The sequence below is a fragment of the Lolium rigidum genome, chromosome 6, assembly GCF_022539505.1.
Source record: "Lolium rigidum isolate FL_2022 chromosome 6, APGP_CSIRO_Lrig_0.1, whole genome shotgun sequence".
NCBI lineage: Eukaryota > Viridiplantae > Streptophyta > Magnoliopsida > Poales > Poaceae > Lolium > Lolium rigidum.
In genome coordinates, this window is record NC_061513.1 from 174,164,281 (window position 1) to 174,180,090 (window position 15,810).

Consider the following 15,810-nt stretch of genomic DNA (forward strand, 5'->3'; position numbering starts at 1 on the left):
TGAGTTCATATTTTCTTTTATTTTCATCAGACTGCCAAAAGAACCTAGATCTATAGAAGTCGAGACGTTTCCTTACCCCAACAGGTAGTAGGAAGAACAACATAAACATAGGTAAACTAGTTAACACTGAATTGATGAGGACTAACCTATCACCATAGGATAGTAATTTTCCTTTGCAGCATCCCAATTTACTCTCAAACCGGGTCTCCACCGGATACCAATCAGAATTCATGAGTTTTCTGTAATGGATAGGAATACCCAAGTATCTAAAGGGAAGTGATCCAGCGTCACATCCAAAGATCTGTTTATACTGGTCCTCCTCATCCTTGGTCTTTCCAAAACAGAAAATCTCACTTTTATGAAAATTAATCTTAAGTCCTGATAGCTCTTCAAAAAGACATAGAATTAGTTTCATATTAACCGCTTTCTGGAGGTCATGGTCCAAAAAAAGAATCGTATCATCGACATACTGTAGTATGGAGAGACCACCCTCAACAAGATGGAGAATAAGTCCTCCTACTTGGTCATCCTCTTTTGCTCGTTCAATTAAGATGGGCAAGCATATCAACTACAATATTAAAAAGTATTGGAGACAAAGGGTCCCCATGCCGCAATCCTTTTTTTGTCTGAAAATAATGACCAATGTCATCATTAACCTTGGCACCAACACTCCCTCCTTGAACGAACTGTTGAACTAAACTACCCCATTCTGGAGCAAAGCCCTTCATTTCAAGGTATGTTGCAAAAAAAGTCATTTCACTTTATCATAAGCCTTTTCGAAATCAATTTTTAAACAATACACCATCCATCTTCTTAGTATGTAGCTCATGAATTGTTTCATGTAGAATGACCACCCCTTCTAAAATATTTCTACCCGGCATAAAGGCTAATTGAGTTGGTTTTATAACTCTTGGGGCAATCCCCGATATGCGATTTGTACCGGCCTTAGTGAAGATTTTAAAACATACATTTAACAGACAAATATGTCTATATTGATGTATCTGGACAACATCCTCTTTCTTGAGTAGTAATGTGATTACGCTAAAATTTAGTTTGTAGAGGGGCAAATCCCCTTTACTAAACTGAAAGAACAACACCATCAAGTCATCTTTTATTACTTCCCAAAAAATTTGATAAAACTCCGCCGGAAAACCATCAGGCCCAGGAGCTTTATTGAGTTCCATCTGTGAGATTGCCTCGAAGACATCCTCTTCAGTAAAATGAGCTGTCAAAATCTCATTTTCAGCCGATGAAATTTGCGGGATATCATGTACCACTTCCTCAATTAAACAAATATTACTTGGTGCCGATGCCCCAAACAATTTTTTATAGAATTCAGTGATATAGACCTTCAAATTATCTTCCCCAACAATAGTTTCTTCTTGCTGTTCTAATTGGAAGATTTTCTTTTTTCGGTGTTTACCATTTACTATTAAGTGAAAGTATCTCGTATTATTGTCCCCCTCCCATTGATAGATCAAGTAAACCCCACAGAGTCGCAAGGTTCATTACAGGAAATACAAAGCAAAATAAAACTGGCTAGTGAAACTGCAAAGTTTTTAAACAGCAACATCTTTACTATTAAATGGGAGTTGGTCGTTTGACACTCAACGCACTTTGGTGGTCGTCATTGAAGTCATCCGGACCGTCTAATTACCACTTAACTCCAGCGTGCTACACCGTCTGATCAGATTTATTGGTACGCCCCTACTCCCGCACGCACAGGTGGTCCCACTCAATCAATCCTTGCCACGAATGAAATGAATCAAATCAAATCTCAATCAATACAAATTACTTTCCTTGCCGCATATGTATCTTTCTTTCCTTTCTTGCCGCATATGTATCTTTCCTTGCTAGAGTACAGAATCAGTCAATCAATCAGATTAATTATAACTTTCATCCCCGTACATGGTATCAATCAAAACACCAACTCAAAATCATATCAATGGTGTTCATCCTCAATCGCCGCCAAACCCAAACAAGAACGATGCTTCCATCACTCACCCACAAACAGGTAGAACGACATTCACCGACAAGCAAAATATCAACTTCAGTGAATTATGTTCCTCTCTGTCCGTCTACGGTACGTAGCCGCCAGCATCCAGGTACCTGGATTCGCCATTGCTGGTGATTTTTTTCTTGTTTCTTGGCTGAATCATCCCTCTCCCTCTAATAGTCTGCTTCTTTCTTGGTTGTACGTTTACCTGCAAACAAAAGATGATACTAGATGATCAGCGGCCGGTCCTTCCTCGACAGTCAACAGTGAACACGATGGTAGCCTCTACGACTAGCCCATGGATTCTAAACATCAGAAGATCAAACATTACCTTTCATCTCTACTAAATTCTACAGATGTACGAAATAGAAAAGACTATACATCCTAGATTTGGTCGGGACGTTTTCAAAGTAAGTTACCACTCCTTCCCTTACTTTTCGGATTAGAACTTTTCATCTTGCGCTCGTGTTACTCTGAAACATTAAGATTCATTTGGTCAAAATATGTCTTACTCTCATTAGTCCTACCAGATGAGGGATCAAGAGAAATTCTAGGTCTCCACCGGGGTAGCATACCCCGTTCGAAGACCTAGCCAACAAAGATACGGATGAAATAAGTGGACATCAACAAGGTAGTGGTATCCATTGGTATGATGATTGTCTCCTGAGAAGAAACAAGAATACCTAAAGAGGCAGCAGATATCCCGCCAACAAAAAAAGGCTACAACTTAAATCTTGTCAAATGTGAGGAACCAAAGAAGCTTGCAGAACAAGGTAAGAAACATACAATCCACTACTTATGGAAGATACATTCAGACTGGAATAAATCCTTGACCTTTAGTCATGCGTTCAAAGCTAGGATCTCATGCCAGAACCAATTGGCTTTTACAAATTAGATGTTCTTTGAAATTGACTTATTTAAAGCAAGCACATTATGCACATATTAACTTTCAGCCTTTCATTCAATTATATGGTCTATGGAGAAACTGAGCAAACATAATTTATTTTTGACTTGACTGCAAATTAACAGGAGATCGCACCCATTTAAAGACCTAACCAACAAAGCAAATGAATATAGAATCGGGAACATCAACAGGGCAGTAGTACGAGTTGGTATGTTGGATTGTCTTCTGAGAGGAAAGAAGAATACCTGAAGAAGCAGCGAATATCCCACGGACAAAAAAGGATGTAGCTCCAGATCCTGGTAAATCAAGGAATCCAAGCAAGCTACAGAGCAAGGTAAGAAACATATAAATCCTAGCTGAATTTTTGAAATCTCTTTTATAAAAAATTAATGCCACGACATGATTCGACTTCTAAGTTACTCCAGATTTAATTATTGATATCTCTTATATAAAAGTTGACCACGATACGGATCTGCAGTGTCACCATCGAGAAATCAAGCCAAGACGAGTGCAGACATCACACATGACTACTTTGAGGGACCAAAGCAGCATGGGAAGCAAGGTAAAAATAATTAACAGTTTCGCGTTTGGGAGATATAAATGCCATCACATGATTTTCCTGAAAATTTATCTTAACCACTCCAAATTTAGAACAACGTTTTATATTGGCCACTGAACATGTAAACTGAAAATAAAAATCAGTGGGCATTCATTTAGGTCAAGCATGTTCTAAGAACATTGCTTTGAGTTCAATGGGTGGAGTGTCACCATTCCGACTTCAGACCGAGATGAATGCATTTGCGACACATAATATTGTTTTGCAGTTGCTATTGAACGCGTGACTTAACTGCAAATTAACAACAGATCGTACCCCATTTAAATACCTAACCAACAAACCTAATGATGAAAATTGGGAACATCAACAAGGTAGTAACATGAGTGACTTATTTGGTTTTAAAGCTATTTTGTGGAGAGTGGAGACTGCATTATCACTGCACTTGTACACAAACTGAACATGGATATTTGGGTATTAGTAACGAGATTTAGGTTGGCTATGACATAGAAAGGGATAATCGACTATTTGCATTGAGAAAAAGGGTAGGCTTATCATGTATAATAGGTGAGCTTTGCAAGTTAACAATACTTCAAAATCTTAAGCCCTGTGAACTCGGAAACTTAGTAGCGGTAATTCATGGATGCATGGTATGCATTAACAGCTATATCACAGTTTGAACTGCTGAGCCAACATTTTTTGTATAGCAAAGCACACCAATTTCAGCAATGCACTCGAGTGTTAAATTGACAAGTATGATTAACATTCACAAATGGCCATGGGTTTGATAGAGAAATTACCTTGACTTCCTCATAGCCCCCTTTTCCCAGGCCAGAAGCCATTCCAGTGTCGACACATGCATCTTCAACATCTGCAAAAAGCAGAGACGGCTCTCTCACTTGACGCCGACTTCCCTCCGATGATGCGCGTGCTCCACCTGTACGGGTCGGCGCGTGCATGGACAAGTCGCTCACGCTGGCCTCCCACGGGCAGTATCTCCCCCAGTCCCTCTCTCAGCGAGAACGACCTCCATTGGCACGGTCCTCTTCTACGTCCTCCGCGAGGCCTCTGCCATGGCAGCCTCGTGCATTCTCATCTTCCCGCTGAAGATGCAGAGTTCTGTCGCCTTTGCCGATTCTGCCATGAGCAAGGGCGGCAAGGCAGGCATGGCCGGAAGGGCTGCCGCAGAGCGGCAGTACCGTGGGGTGAGGCGGTCGTCGCAGAGATCCAGGACCCGTCGCTGGACGGCGCGTGATACGACTGTGTCGCGTCCGCATGCTTCAAATTCGGCACATCCAAGGGAAGCACGTCCGCGTAAAACCTTCGTGCTAAGGCCATCTTCAACGGGGGCAACACATATCGGACGCCGAAAAGTGATGGTGCGCGTCCGTTTGCGTTGCCTCGCGGATATGAAAATGGTTGTTTTTGACCGCGCATCCGTTTGCGTCTCGGTGTGCTCCCAGCGAGCGGTTGTTTTTCCAAAAGTATTTTTCATTCAAGTGAAAAGTATAATATACTACAAAATAAAGGAGAAACAAGCCCTAGGCTACTTGCCGCCTGACGGTCCGGCCCCGTCGTTGCCTCCCTCCCTTCTCATTAGCTTCTCCGCCGCCCGCCCCTCCGTCCGCCATACGATCGCTAGAGCTTAGTGGGCCGCCGCGTACTCTAGCAGCCATTGCCACAACGCCTCGTTGGCGGCATCCTCGGTCTTCTTAAGCGTCTCGAAGAACTCTACTAAGACCCTTTGCTCCGCCGCCTTCTCATCTAGGTCAGGCCTGTCGTCAGAGGACCAATCGAATTCGGAGGAGTCGTCCTCTGCATCGGCCGCCTCCCTGCGGCGTGCCTGTTCAGCGTCGAACGCCGCGTGGGCCGCCCGCTCCATGGCCGCGTCGTTGACATTATCCGTGATTTCATCATCCTCCTCACCTGAGCTCTCGTCCGGGGACGGTGAAGTCGCAGGTGGAGGCGCAGTAGCCTAGCCGCGCCCTGCGCTGCTCATGGCAAAGGTTGAGGGATGTGCGGAGACGGCGCTATGGAGGAGGTTGTGCGGCGGCTAGGGTTTGTGTGGGAGGAGATGAGATGCGCGCGCTCCTCTTTATATACGCCAGAGGCAACCGACGGGCGCGGCACACGTGGCATCGGCATAACTTCGTTGGCAGAGGTGGGCGGCGGCGGCTCGGAAGGCGAGGCATCGCCATTATTGGGCCAAGTTTGCAGTTTGCGTCTCCACAGAGAGCCCGGTCACTATGCGTCGCGCCGCTGGGCCTGGTACCAGACGCATTTTTCGACCGCACGGTCGCTCAGCGTCCGTTTGCTTCATTCCGTTGGAGATGTCCTAAAGACAAGTATTGCTCAAGTTACAAGTTAAGGAAGAAATTTTTAGTTCACTTATTCAGATAACATGAAAACAAAGCAGAATACAACGTCCCTCACATGTACGAGAATATATAAAGAGCGTCTCGAATATTAATTAATAAAATATAATTAGTTGGGTACTTATTTTATAATCAAATGATGTCGAATTATACCTTTTATTGAAATACACTTCGAGCGAGGTGCAATTATGATTTTTTATACTGAGTAATAATTCTTTTTTGTTATCATTTTTTACACATGTAAATGTGTATATTATTATATTACTCCGTATAATATTTTAAAATATAAAAATAAAGACCGTAGCAACGCACGGGCATTCAACTAGTGGCTCTAAACGATCAGTGGAACGAAAGCAACACCAAAAACAGGACTGGTTAGTTCTGTCAAATGGGTTCCACCTGTGTTAAAATGCCACCAAATGAAAACTAGTGCAACTCCACGCCTCAGAACTGGTAGTGTTTGAAGAAAAAGTACTCCCTCCGGTTCATATTAATTAACTCTAATATGGATGTATCTAGAACTAAAATGTGTCTAGATACATCCATATTGAAGTCAATTAATATGAATCGGAGGGAGTAGCAAAATAGGTACTGACCTGGTATCCTAGTCTGAATTGTGATAGTTTTATGTAATTTGCTCAACAGGTTGGGCCGTAATATAGTTCATATATGACTGTACAGCCCAAGTCAGAAAAACGGGTAACCTCAAAACCTAAAAAACTTTACTTAACACATGTTTTGCACATAGATGTGCCGCCCAGTTTGCTTCCCTCTTGACAAGGATGATTCTAAAACCTTGGAAAGAAAATCTTGAGTTCCTCCAACACATGAACTCCTGCAAGCTTTAGTTGTTTTGTCATCTTTCCATAACACTAATATGACTTAAGCGCTAGTTTATGACTTTTCCGCAATCTTAACTAGATTAACTAAGTTGAGATTGCGCCTGCACGACGTCAAGGGTAACTGTACGACATGAGATGTACTACTTGATCCTTAAAAAAGATGATTGTGAAATTCAATCTTTGACCAGTACATCTTAGAAGGAAAAATAGCAAAATACCCTTTTTGATCGAGATAACTTCAAAGTCAGCAGAAGTAGTACTACAAAGTCAGGCGCCATGTCCGAGATTTACAGCTTGGAAATGTGGACATATTTTTAGCTTTTCAGCACAGCAGATATAAACACATGAGCCTGTGCTTCGAAATTACTGTACATGAACTGTGAAGCTCCTATTCACCCTATTCTTTTTTGGAGCCACAACTTCCCTACTACGTGCCAACAGGACATTCCAACAAAAGGATACAACACTTAGCCAAGCGCAAAGAAGTCACGGCGTGGATGCACAATTGGAGCATTTTGTCAGTGATTCCACATTTCATTCTTGCTTACTCGTGATGCAATGCAACTTAGTTTCTGTTTGATGCGCAATGAGAAGGTGCCATTGGACATTGGTTCCTGCACCAGAAGTGTTGCAAAACTTGCAAGTTTGCAACATCCACACCTCCAGTTACACGAACATATCTGCTTCACTAACTTCTGAGTGGATGACAAAGCTTGGGAATATCATCGTGATGTCCCTGTTAAATATGACCAACCGAATATCATACGGTAACCAAGTATTATGAAGAAGTAAGATAAAATAAGGTGTAAACTGTAAAGTGTAAATTGACTTTTATACGCACACACTCCTATATTTAGCAGATGCAACAACACAGAAGTGGGGAAGGATCCAAAAGAGCATAGGTTAAAGATTAAAAAAAGAGCATAGGTTAAATGCGAAATAGAGGAAATCAAAATTGCTGCCAGAACATATATTCTAAGTATACGATTCCAGCGACTGAAGTATGAAGTATCTCAGCAAAGTAGAAAAAACATGATTGCATTGGTGCAGTACTTACTTAAGGTACGGGAGGCTCATATTCCTTAGCACATATGGATTATCTTTAGTAAACACATTCCATTCCTCCTGATCTATCCTCCCATCACGATTCACATCAGCCTGATCAAACGTCTGTTCTAACCAAAGTAGCATGTTTCAGTAGAATGCATAAGGACGTCATTAACCGAATGACATGATCCCATGATACAACAGGGAAACATGGAGCAGTGCATTGATGCATATATTCATACCGTATCAACAATCATCTCAACGGCATCACTTGTAATATCCAGATTTGATTCGTCCAGTAGAGCCAACACCATCTCCTTTAGCTGCAACATGGTCGACATAGAATAAATATTCATAATTTGGTATCAGTATGGAATTGTGGATGTAATCTAAAAGCAGAGAGTTCTACTGTGGGTCAAGTATCTCCCTAAAACACAATTGCGCACACTATCATACGGCGCGACTGCTTTTAGTTCCTATCATACTATCAAAGTCCCAGCCAACTATATAACACCACTTAGGCTTTAATAATTCTGCATGTCAGTCTCATCACCAGCAAGTCCACCTTAATGTACATATTAATCAAAATGTTAGCATCGTCACATGTAGCCAAAAGAGTTCTCAGAGAGTAGCAGCAGACTGTTGGATTCACAAGATCTCACTTATGGAGCTAAGATTTTACTTTTGAAAGAAAACTGTAGGAAACTCCTACAGTACAAATAGGGACCAAAATTTGAATCCGTGTTCATGATAACACAAACCAAGGTGGTGGGGTTGCACATCTACTTCCCAAAGAAGTCAGCTTGGACCGCTTCCCTATGGACTTAAGATGAATGAAATGGTACCTTCGTATATAATTCAGCTAACAATACAGTCAAATGTGGAAAAAATAGTTCTGATGGTACCGGAAGGTACTCAAAGTTACTGCAAGGAAAAAGGGAAATGGGATTACCTCATGCCGTTCAATAAATCCTGTCTGTCTTAAGTCATATAAGCGAAATGCAACTGTAATAAGAAGGAAAAGCAGTAGTCAATGAAAATGTTCAGATAAACAGCATAACATGTTCTGAAGAATAAACAGTTTAACCAAGAATCCTCACATGCAGCCTTTTGTTCTTCAGGAGTATCTGGATGGAACACACTAAGAGAACGAATGAATTCACCAAATTCGATGACACCATTTCCTTTTTGGTCAAACAAGTCAAATACCTGTAATGATTTTTGAACCAAGTTTTACCAAGCTACACTCGATTTTTGATATATATCACTGATTTCTCCAACTGAAGCATGAAATCGCATTATATATGATATGCTTGTCCATTTTTTTATCAATTCAAGAATCAAACAAGAGAGAATATGTAACTGTGACACTTATAACCTCTTTTCTGAAACAGATAACTAGAGCCTTTTTGAAATAAATGGCTGACTGATGAGTGTTGGTTGTAGAATCGTAGTGGCAAAGCAAATTTGGAAGAACAGTTTTCAGTATAGAAAGTAAAAAACAAGTAATTTGGAGTAATTGAAATAAGAGGTTTCAGACAAAATACTGACAACAAGCCAAAACTAAGAAATTGGACTATTGACACTCTTACCCTATCGCCGAAGAGATTTTGCTTCTTCTTGCTCTTGCTCCTAAAAAGAGCAACGTGGAATTCTTCCTGCATGGGGAAAAAGAAGAATCGAGCTATATAAACTTGTACAAGTTTGTTACCAGACAAAACTATGCATCAATAACTACCTTGTGTATTAGACCATCTTTGATGACTGAATTACTTATTTTTCTGAAGAGATCATATAATGCCTCGACTTCACTCACGGTAACTGCAGCAATAGTTAAAGCTTCAGAAACTTGTTATACAATGCCACCAAATATGTGTGCTTCAAATTAATTTCATAGAACAAGGTAATACACTGAAAATTTAAGTCATTCTTTGTTCGTTGTGCTTGACACAATAGCCGCATTAAAGAGGAACAAGGTTCTAGCCTACACTCTGAACTGCTATTATATTGGCTAGCATCTTTCCTTGTACATTCTAGAGAGAAGTCTGCACTCTGCACCACTAACATAAATTCTACAAACATTAACACACCGAATTGAGTAGAAATCATCACATGACATGCATCCACGGGCAAGTTATTGGCTCCTATCTTTCTACGGCACAACGGAGTTGAAATTCTCACATGGTGTTCCGGTAGCAATATTAAGAAAATCGGGGAGATCCACTTTCTCACACGATGATTCGGCGGCAACAGCTGCATCTTCATGCAAACCCAATGAACGCGGTGAGTCACGGACATGCTTTGTTGGCAGACAGCCCATCGAAAACACATTCAGCGCCTATGATTCTGAAACAAATACAAGTGCAAACCTTACTAGCATCGGCACAACCGTAAGCTTAACATGTGAAAACATCCATAGAATGGAGCAAGGACTATAATGCAATGCTAGAGAGTCGAACTTATAAGGGGGAAAATGCCAGCGTATGATGATAGCATTCAGAAAACTGCAGGCATTTGACAATGCGTTTTACTGAGTTTGAATATTCAAGGCCTGGGTCAATTCAAGACATGGTTACATGACAGCTAAAATGTAACCTCGTGCCTTGATTTATGCAGATCCATTCAGATGTGGGATCACAATCTGCAGCTCTCTTCTGGTTCATGAATAGACAGAGAGGCTCAATAGCACTGTATCAATACAGCCACTGAATCGTGACCAGTAAAAGTGTACTGATGGAGCATCCGCAAATAATCCTCTTTTGGATGCTCAAATTTGAGTCTCGGCTCGATGGGCGAACCCTAGGCGAGCAGCAGGGACTTCCATTAATAAATTCAAAAGGCGGCGCCGCTGTTTCAGAACCTTTTCCCTTTTTATTTCTGAGATGGCTGTTCCTGTTCTAGAACTAGGATGGGAGGCAACGAGTAAACCAGGGTTGGATGTCGCAAGAAATCGTACCCGGTAGAGGAGAGATTCTTGGGACCCGGCGGCGAGGTTCCTCCCGACCAAATCCAGCCCTTCTCGGTCCTCTGGCTCTGCTGGCTTGGTGGTGTTTTGTCTTCTTCAAGCTACGTCGGTCCGTGCTAGTTCTATGTGATCCACTCGATTTGACTTTGAAAAAAATGACGCGACGTCCGTAAAAAGTGAATGAAGCACGAGACAAATCATAAGCCCAAAAGATTTCCAATAGAAAAGAGAAAGAGAAAGGGACCTCAAAAAAGGGGGACTAGTTGATTCTCGGTTTCGTGAGCACTTGTGCTTTTTTTTTTGTTTAAAAAAAGAAGAATACTCCCGCTGAGAAACATTGAGCAGTTCAAAACACCTTAGTAAAAAAAAATTACAACGAAATTCCTTTCGAGTTCAAGAAGATCACATCCATCCTGGAAAAGAAGAAGCTCCACAAGCTTCTCGACGCCACCGTCGAGACCTGAAGCCGGAGAGACTTTATTGGACAAGGGGTAGCTGCCACCACCTGAGCACCGCCCCCCACCAAACCTTAATCCTAAAACCACCAGAAAAAACGGAGCGCTCCCGTGGATAGGGGGGACGAGATCCGCCCCACCTCCATGGCCTGAAGTCCAGAGAAACGAGGCAGTGTAGAAGTTTAGGTTAAAGTGTCATACTCCTTTCGGAGCACACCTTGCGTGTTTATATAGGGAATTTAACCTAACAACTCTAAAAGGGATATACATAGTTTGTTACAAGGAAGAGTCTATAACATAGTCTAGATAACCACTCTGACCTTATCATCACGACCGGTGGGATACAACACGCATACATTACCTAACTCGCTAACACACCCCCTCAATCACAACTTACTTAGGTTGAGATTGTTACGAAAGGCTTCAAGTTGGCGAACTGTCAATGGTTTTGTAAATCCATCTGCAACTTGGTCTCCTGTGGGAATAAACTTTATTTCCAACAATCTTCGAGCCACTCTTTCTCGAACAAAATGATAATCAACTTCTATATGCTTAGTTCTTGCATGAAAAACTGGATTAGCTGAAAGATAAGTTGCACCCATATTGTCACACCATAACCTTGCAGCCATAGGATGAGGGATTCTCAACTCGGTGAGTAATGTTTGTACCCACATGACTTCAGCCGTAGCATTAGCAAGGGATTTGTACTCAGCCTCTGTGCTAGATCTAGAAACAATGGCTTGTTTTCTTGCACTCCAGGATATAAGATTAGGACCAAGAAAAATAGCAAAGCCACCTGTAGATCTTCTGTCATCTGGATAACCTGCCCAGTCTGCATCAGAGAAAGTACTCACAAGCATAGAAGGTGATTTACTGAATCTTAGCCCAAGATTAGATGTATCCTTAAGATATCTTAAGATCCTTTTAACAACAGTCCAATAAGTAATTGTTGGTGCATGCAGGAATTGACAAACCTTGTTGATAGAAAATGATATATCTGGTCTTGTGAGAGTTAAATACTGTAGAGCACCAACTATACTTCTATACCTTGTGGCATCCTCTACTCCAAGAGGATCTCCTTCATATGCAGACAATTTTTCACTAGTTGGGATGGGTGTATTTGTAGGTTTGCATGTTAGCATCCCTACTCTTTTAAGGATATCTGTAGTGTACTTTTCTTGAGTCAGGAGTAGACCATATTTTGTCTTCTTTACCTCAATACCAAGGAAATAGTGAGCATCACCAAGATCCTTTAGAGCAAACTCCTTCTGAAGATCTCGAAGAAGAGCTGCAGTTGCCTTTTGACTAGCAACAATTATATCATCAACATAGATAAGCACAAAGATAGAAATATTCCTCTTAAGATAGAAGAAGAGTGAAGTATCAGCTTTAGAGGACCGAAAACCAAGCGCTTGAAGCTTAGTGCTTAGCCTTGAGAACCATGCTCTTGGGGCTTGCTTCAACTCATACAAGCCTTTATCAAGTTTGCAGATGTACTGAGTTTTTCCCTTGACTTCATACCCAGGTGGTTGTCTCATATAGATATTTTCCTCCAGAACACCATGGAGAAATGCGTTCTTCTCATCTAGCTGTCGAAGATTCCACCCCTGGAGACAGCAATAGACAAAACAAGCCGAATAGTAGCTGATTTTACTACAGGACTAAATGTGTCCTCATAGTCAATCCCATACCTCTGCTTAAATCCTTTAGCCACTAAGCGTGCTTTATATCTATCTATACTACCATCAGCCTTGTGTTTAATTTTATAAACCCACTTGCAATCTATTATATTTTTGCCTGCATAATTCGGTGGAACTAAGTGCCAAGTTTTATTTACCATGAGTGCCTCATATTCTTCATCCATTGCCCTTTTCCAATTTTCATTTTTTAGTGCATCATCTAAATTATTAGGTTCTCCTGAAGCAGCGAGATTCGCATACCTGACCATATTTTTGTATTGCCGCGGTTGTATTTTCCCGGCTTGCAACCGTGTAGTGACACGTGGCACAGGCTGTGCAGCACGTTGCGTCGGCACAGAAGATCTGGCAGCACCTGGGGTGGATCCCGGGGCAGATCCTGTCGGGGCAGCAGCGGCCTCCTCGAAGTCCTGCGTCGGATCAGCCTTGGGCTCCGTACGGGATCTGGACGCGCCGGTGTGGCTTGGTGCGGTAGTAGAAGGCGACGCAGACGATCCCGCCTGCCGCTCCGAGCCACATGGGTGGTCCCCACTCATCGCGGGGTTTCGCGCGCGTACCGGTGGTTGGCCTGACGTGGCACGCATCGGTTGGAGGTGCGGGCGACGAGACGATCCGGGCGACGCGTTTTCAGTGGTTGGAAATGCGGTTTCGCCAGGTGTGGGTCCCGCATGACCCTGGGCTGCCGTGCCAGCACGATGGAGCATGCGATGATACTCCGAATCGCTATTTTCGACAGCAATTTCAACTCCGTTTTCTGCAGTGTTGGGTACAACTTCAAGACCATTGTTAGCTGCAGCAGTAGTATGAATATTAGTCTCAATTGGATCAATTCTAAATTTGCCCCCATGATCAAATTGAGAGGGATTTAGGAGATGGGACGGTAAAAGGAGAATTTCCAAACGGAGACGCTGGCCTGCATTAGCATGGAGTTTGGCAAAGGGAAATATCGTCTCATCAAAGATAACATCCCGAGAAATATAGATTCGACCAGAATTAATATCAAGACACTTGAAACCTTTGTGAAGGTTGCTATATCCTAGAAATACACACTGTATGAAACGGTATTCTAGCTTTCGAGCATTAAAGGGTCGAAGGTTGGGGCAGCAAGCACATCCAAAAATGCGCATGGACTGATAATCGGGTTTGATTTGCTCAAGAACTTCTAGAGGTGTAGAGAAATCAAGAAGTTTAGTGGGGAGACGATTGATGAGATATACCGCAGCAATGAATGCTTCATCCCAGTATTTCAGTGGCATGGATGCTTGAGCAAGGAGTGATATACCAACTTAGTGGCGCCATTCTGTTGATGGGCATGAGGGCAAGAAACATGGTGAGTGATACCAATTTGTTTAAAGAAGGAATTTAATCGTTCATATTCTCCTCCCCAGTCGGATTGGAGAGTGATGATTTTCCTATCAAAACGTCTTTCAACAAGTGCTTGGAACTGATGAAATATACTAAACACTTCAGAATGATGTTTAATCAGATAGATCCATGTAAATTTGCTGAAATCATCAATGAAGCTAACATAATAGTTCTTACGACCAAAAGAATCAGGGGCAGGTCCCCATACATCGGAATAAATCAACTCTAGAGGATGATGTGAAACACTAGTGGATCTCGAATAGGGAAATTGGTGACTCTTTGCCTTTTGGCAAGATTCACACACCGACTCATTAATTTTACTGGAACAAGGAAGTTTATTGTGACTAATGATTTTCTAAACTATGGGGGAGGCCAGATGGCCTAACCGACTATGCCATCTATGATGGGATGGCTTGGAGACTCCATAAGCTTGCTTGAATGATGGTGAGAAGGATGATGACTCTGGAACGGGGTAGAGACCATCTCGGCATGGTCCACCAAGCAGCACCTTCCTCGTGACCTGATCCTTAATGCAAAAGAACGCATGATGAATTTCAACAAAAGTATTGTTATCTCTAGTGAGTCGAGGTGCGGAGGCAAGATTCTTTGTGGCATCAGGAACATGAAGAACATTTTTTAGATGGATGTTTTGATCATGAGTGGGAATAATAGAATTACCAATATGAGCAATATTCATACCTGCACCATTTGCAGCATGCACCTGGTCAGCGCCATGGTAGCGTTCATGGGCATGCAGTCGTTCTAATTCACTTGTGATGTGATCAGTGGATCCGGTGTCGATGTTCCAGCCGCCACCGCCATTGTTGTTGTAGTTGACGTTGGCGGCTGTCCGCTCGCGAGGGACGAAGTCCTGGTCGAAGCGGTACCAGCAGTTCATGGCGGTATGGCCCGCCACGTTGCAGAGCTGACACGGTGCGCGATCACCACCACCGTGGTTGCCACCGTTGTTGTTGTAGTTTCCGCGGCCACGACCATTGTTGTTGTAGTTGCCGCGGCCACGGCCATAGTTGTCGCCGTTGTGGTAGCCACTATTGTTGCCTCCGTTGTGGTAGCCTCCTTGGCCACCATTGCCACCTCGCTGAGGATTTCCGCGTCCTTGATCACCTCGGCCTCCACCGCCACGACCGCCGAAGCGGCCACGACCACCGCGAGTAGCGGCGTTAACAGAAGATTGGGAGACTCCACGAAGCATCTGTTGACGACTTTCGTAAGACAAGAGATGCGAATAAAGTTCGCTCACCGTGATTGGCTCGGTTCTGGCGAGGATGGTGACGACTAGCCCGGTGTAGGAGTCGTCCTTGAGGCCTACGAGGATGTAGGAGACCATGTCTTCATCTTCAAGGGTCTTCCCGGTGGAGATCATCTCATTCTCCAGAGATTTCATCATGGTGACATATTCACCCATGGATTTGTTGCCCTTTTCAGCACTGGCAAGGGCGATGCGGGTGTTGGTGGTGTGTGCACGCGACCTGGCCACGTACATGTCTTGCAGAATCTCCCAGAGCTCGGCCACCGTCTTGACACCAACGACGTAGGGGAGTACTTCCCGTGAGAGAGATCCCACAAGGAAGCTAAGGACCTTTTGGTCCG

General features: G+C 42.9%; 1 protein-coding gene and 1 long non-coding RNA gene across 6 annotated transcripts; one reads left to right on the top strand and one right to left on the bottom strand.

Moving 5' to 3' along the window:
• The first annotated feature begins 1,878 nt into the window (after nucleotides 1-1,878).
• On the top strand, nucleotides 1,879-4,677 carry LOC124666775. 4 transcript variants are annotated; one of them, XR_006991024.1, is made up of 4 exons: nucleotides 1,879-2,105; nucleotides 2,218-2,406; nucleotides 2,527-2,769; nucleotides 3,026-4,677. It is a non-coding gene; the product is annotated as an uncharacterized LOC124666775 (long non-coding RNA). The 4 variants fall into 4 exon arrangements; XR_006991025.1 differs by lacking the exon at nucleotides 1,879-2,105 and having other exon boundaries at nucleotides 2,115-2,406; nucleotides 3,026-3,234; nucleotides 3,379-4,677; XR_006991026.1 differs by lacking the exon at nucleotides 1,879-2,105 and having other exon boundaries at nucleotides 2,115-2,406; nucleotides 2,518-2,769.
• Nucleotides 4,678-6,872: 2,195 nt separating this feature from the next.
• LOC124665797 (calcineurin B-like protein 5) lies at nucleotides 6,873-10,801 on the bottom strand. Of its 2 annotated transcripts, none has more exons than XM_047203173.1 (9): nucleotides 10,674-10,801; nucleotides 9,950-10,063; nucleotides 9,456-9,538; nucleotides 9,310-9,375; nucleotides 8,818-8,926; nucleotides 8,670-8,722; nucleotides 7,960-8,040; nucleotides 7,728-7,840; nucleotides 6,873-7,406 (listed from the first exon to the last, which is right to left on the bottom strand). In XM_047203173.1, exons 2-9 carry the CDS (start codon nucleotides 10,035-10,037, stop codon nucleotides 7,337-7,339), a joined length of 663 nt encoding a protein of 220 aa, XP_047059129.1. In that variant the 5' UTR covers nucleotides 10,038-10,063; nucleotides 10,674-10,801; the 3' UTR covers nucleotides 6,873-7,336. The 2 variants fall into 2 exon arrangements, with proteins under 2 accessions (XP_047059129.1, XP_047059128.1); XM_047203172.1 differs by having other exon boundaries at nucleotides 9,899-10,063.
• Between the last annotated feature and the right edge of the window lie 5,009 nt (nucleotides 10,802-15,810).

What these genes read in the sequence shown, in the direction of transcription:
- LOC124665797 (XM_047203172.1), bottom strand. Translation starts at nt 10,037, where the DNA reads ATGGGCTGTCTGCCAACAAAGCATGTCCGTGACTCACCGCGTTCATTG. An exon ending in TATTGCTACCGGAACACCAT is followed by an intron (nt 9,539 to 9,898) that starts GTGAGAATTTCA and finishes CTATTGCTGCAG; the next exon opens with TTACCGTGAGTGAAGTCGAG. An exon ending in AAAATCTCTTCGGCGATAGG is followed by an intron (nt 8,927 to 9,309) that starts GTAAGAGTGTCA and finishes AAATCATTACAG; the next exon opens with GTATTTGACTTGTTTGACCA.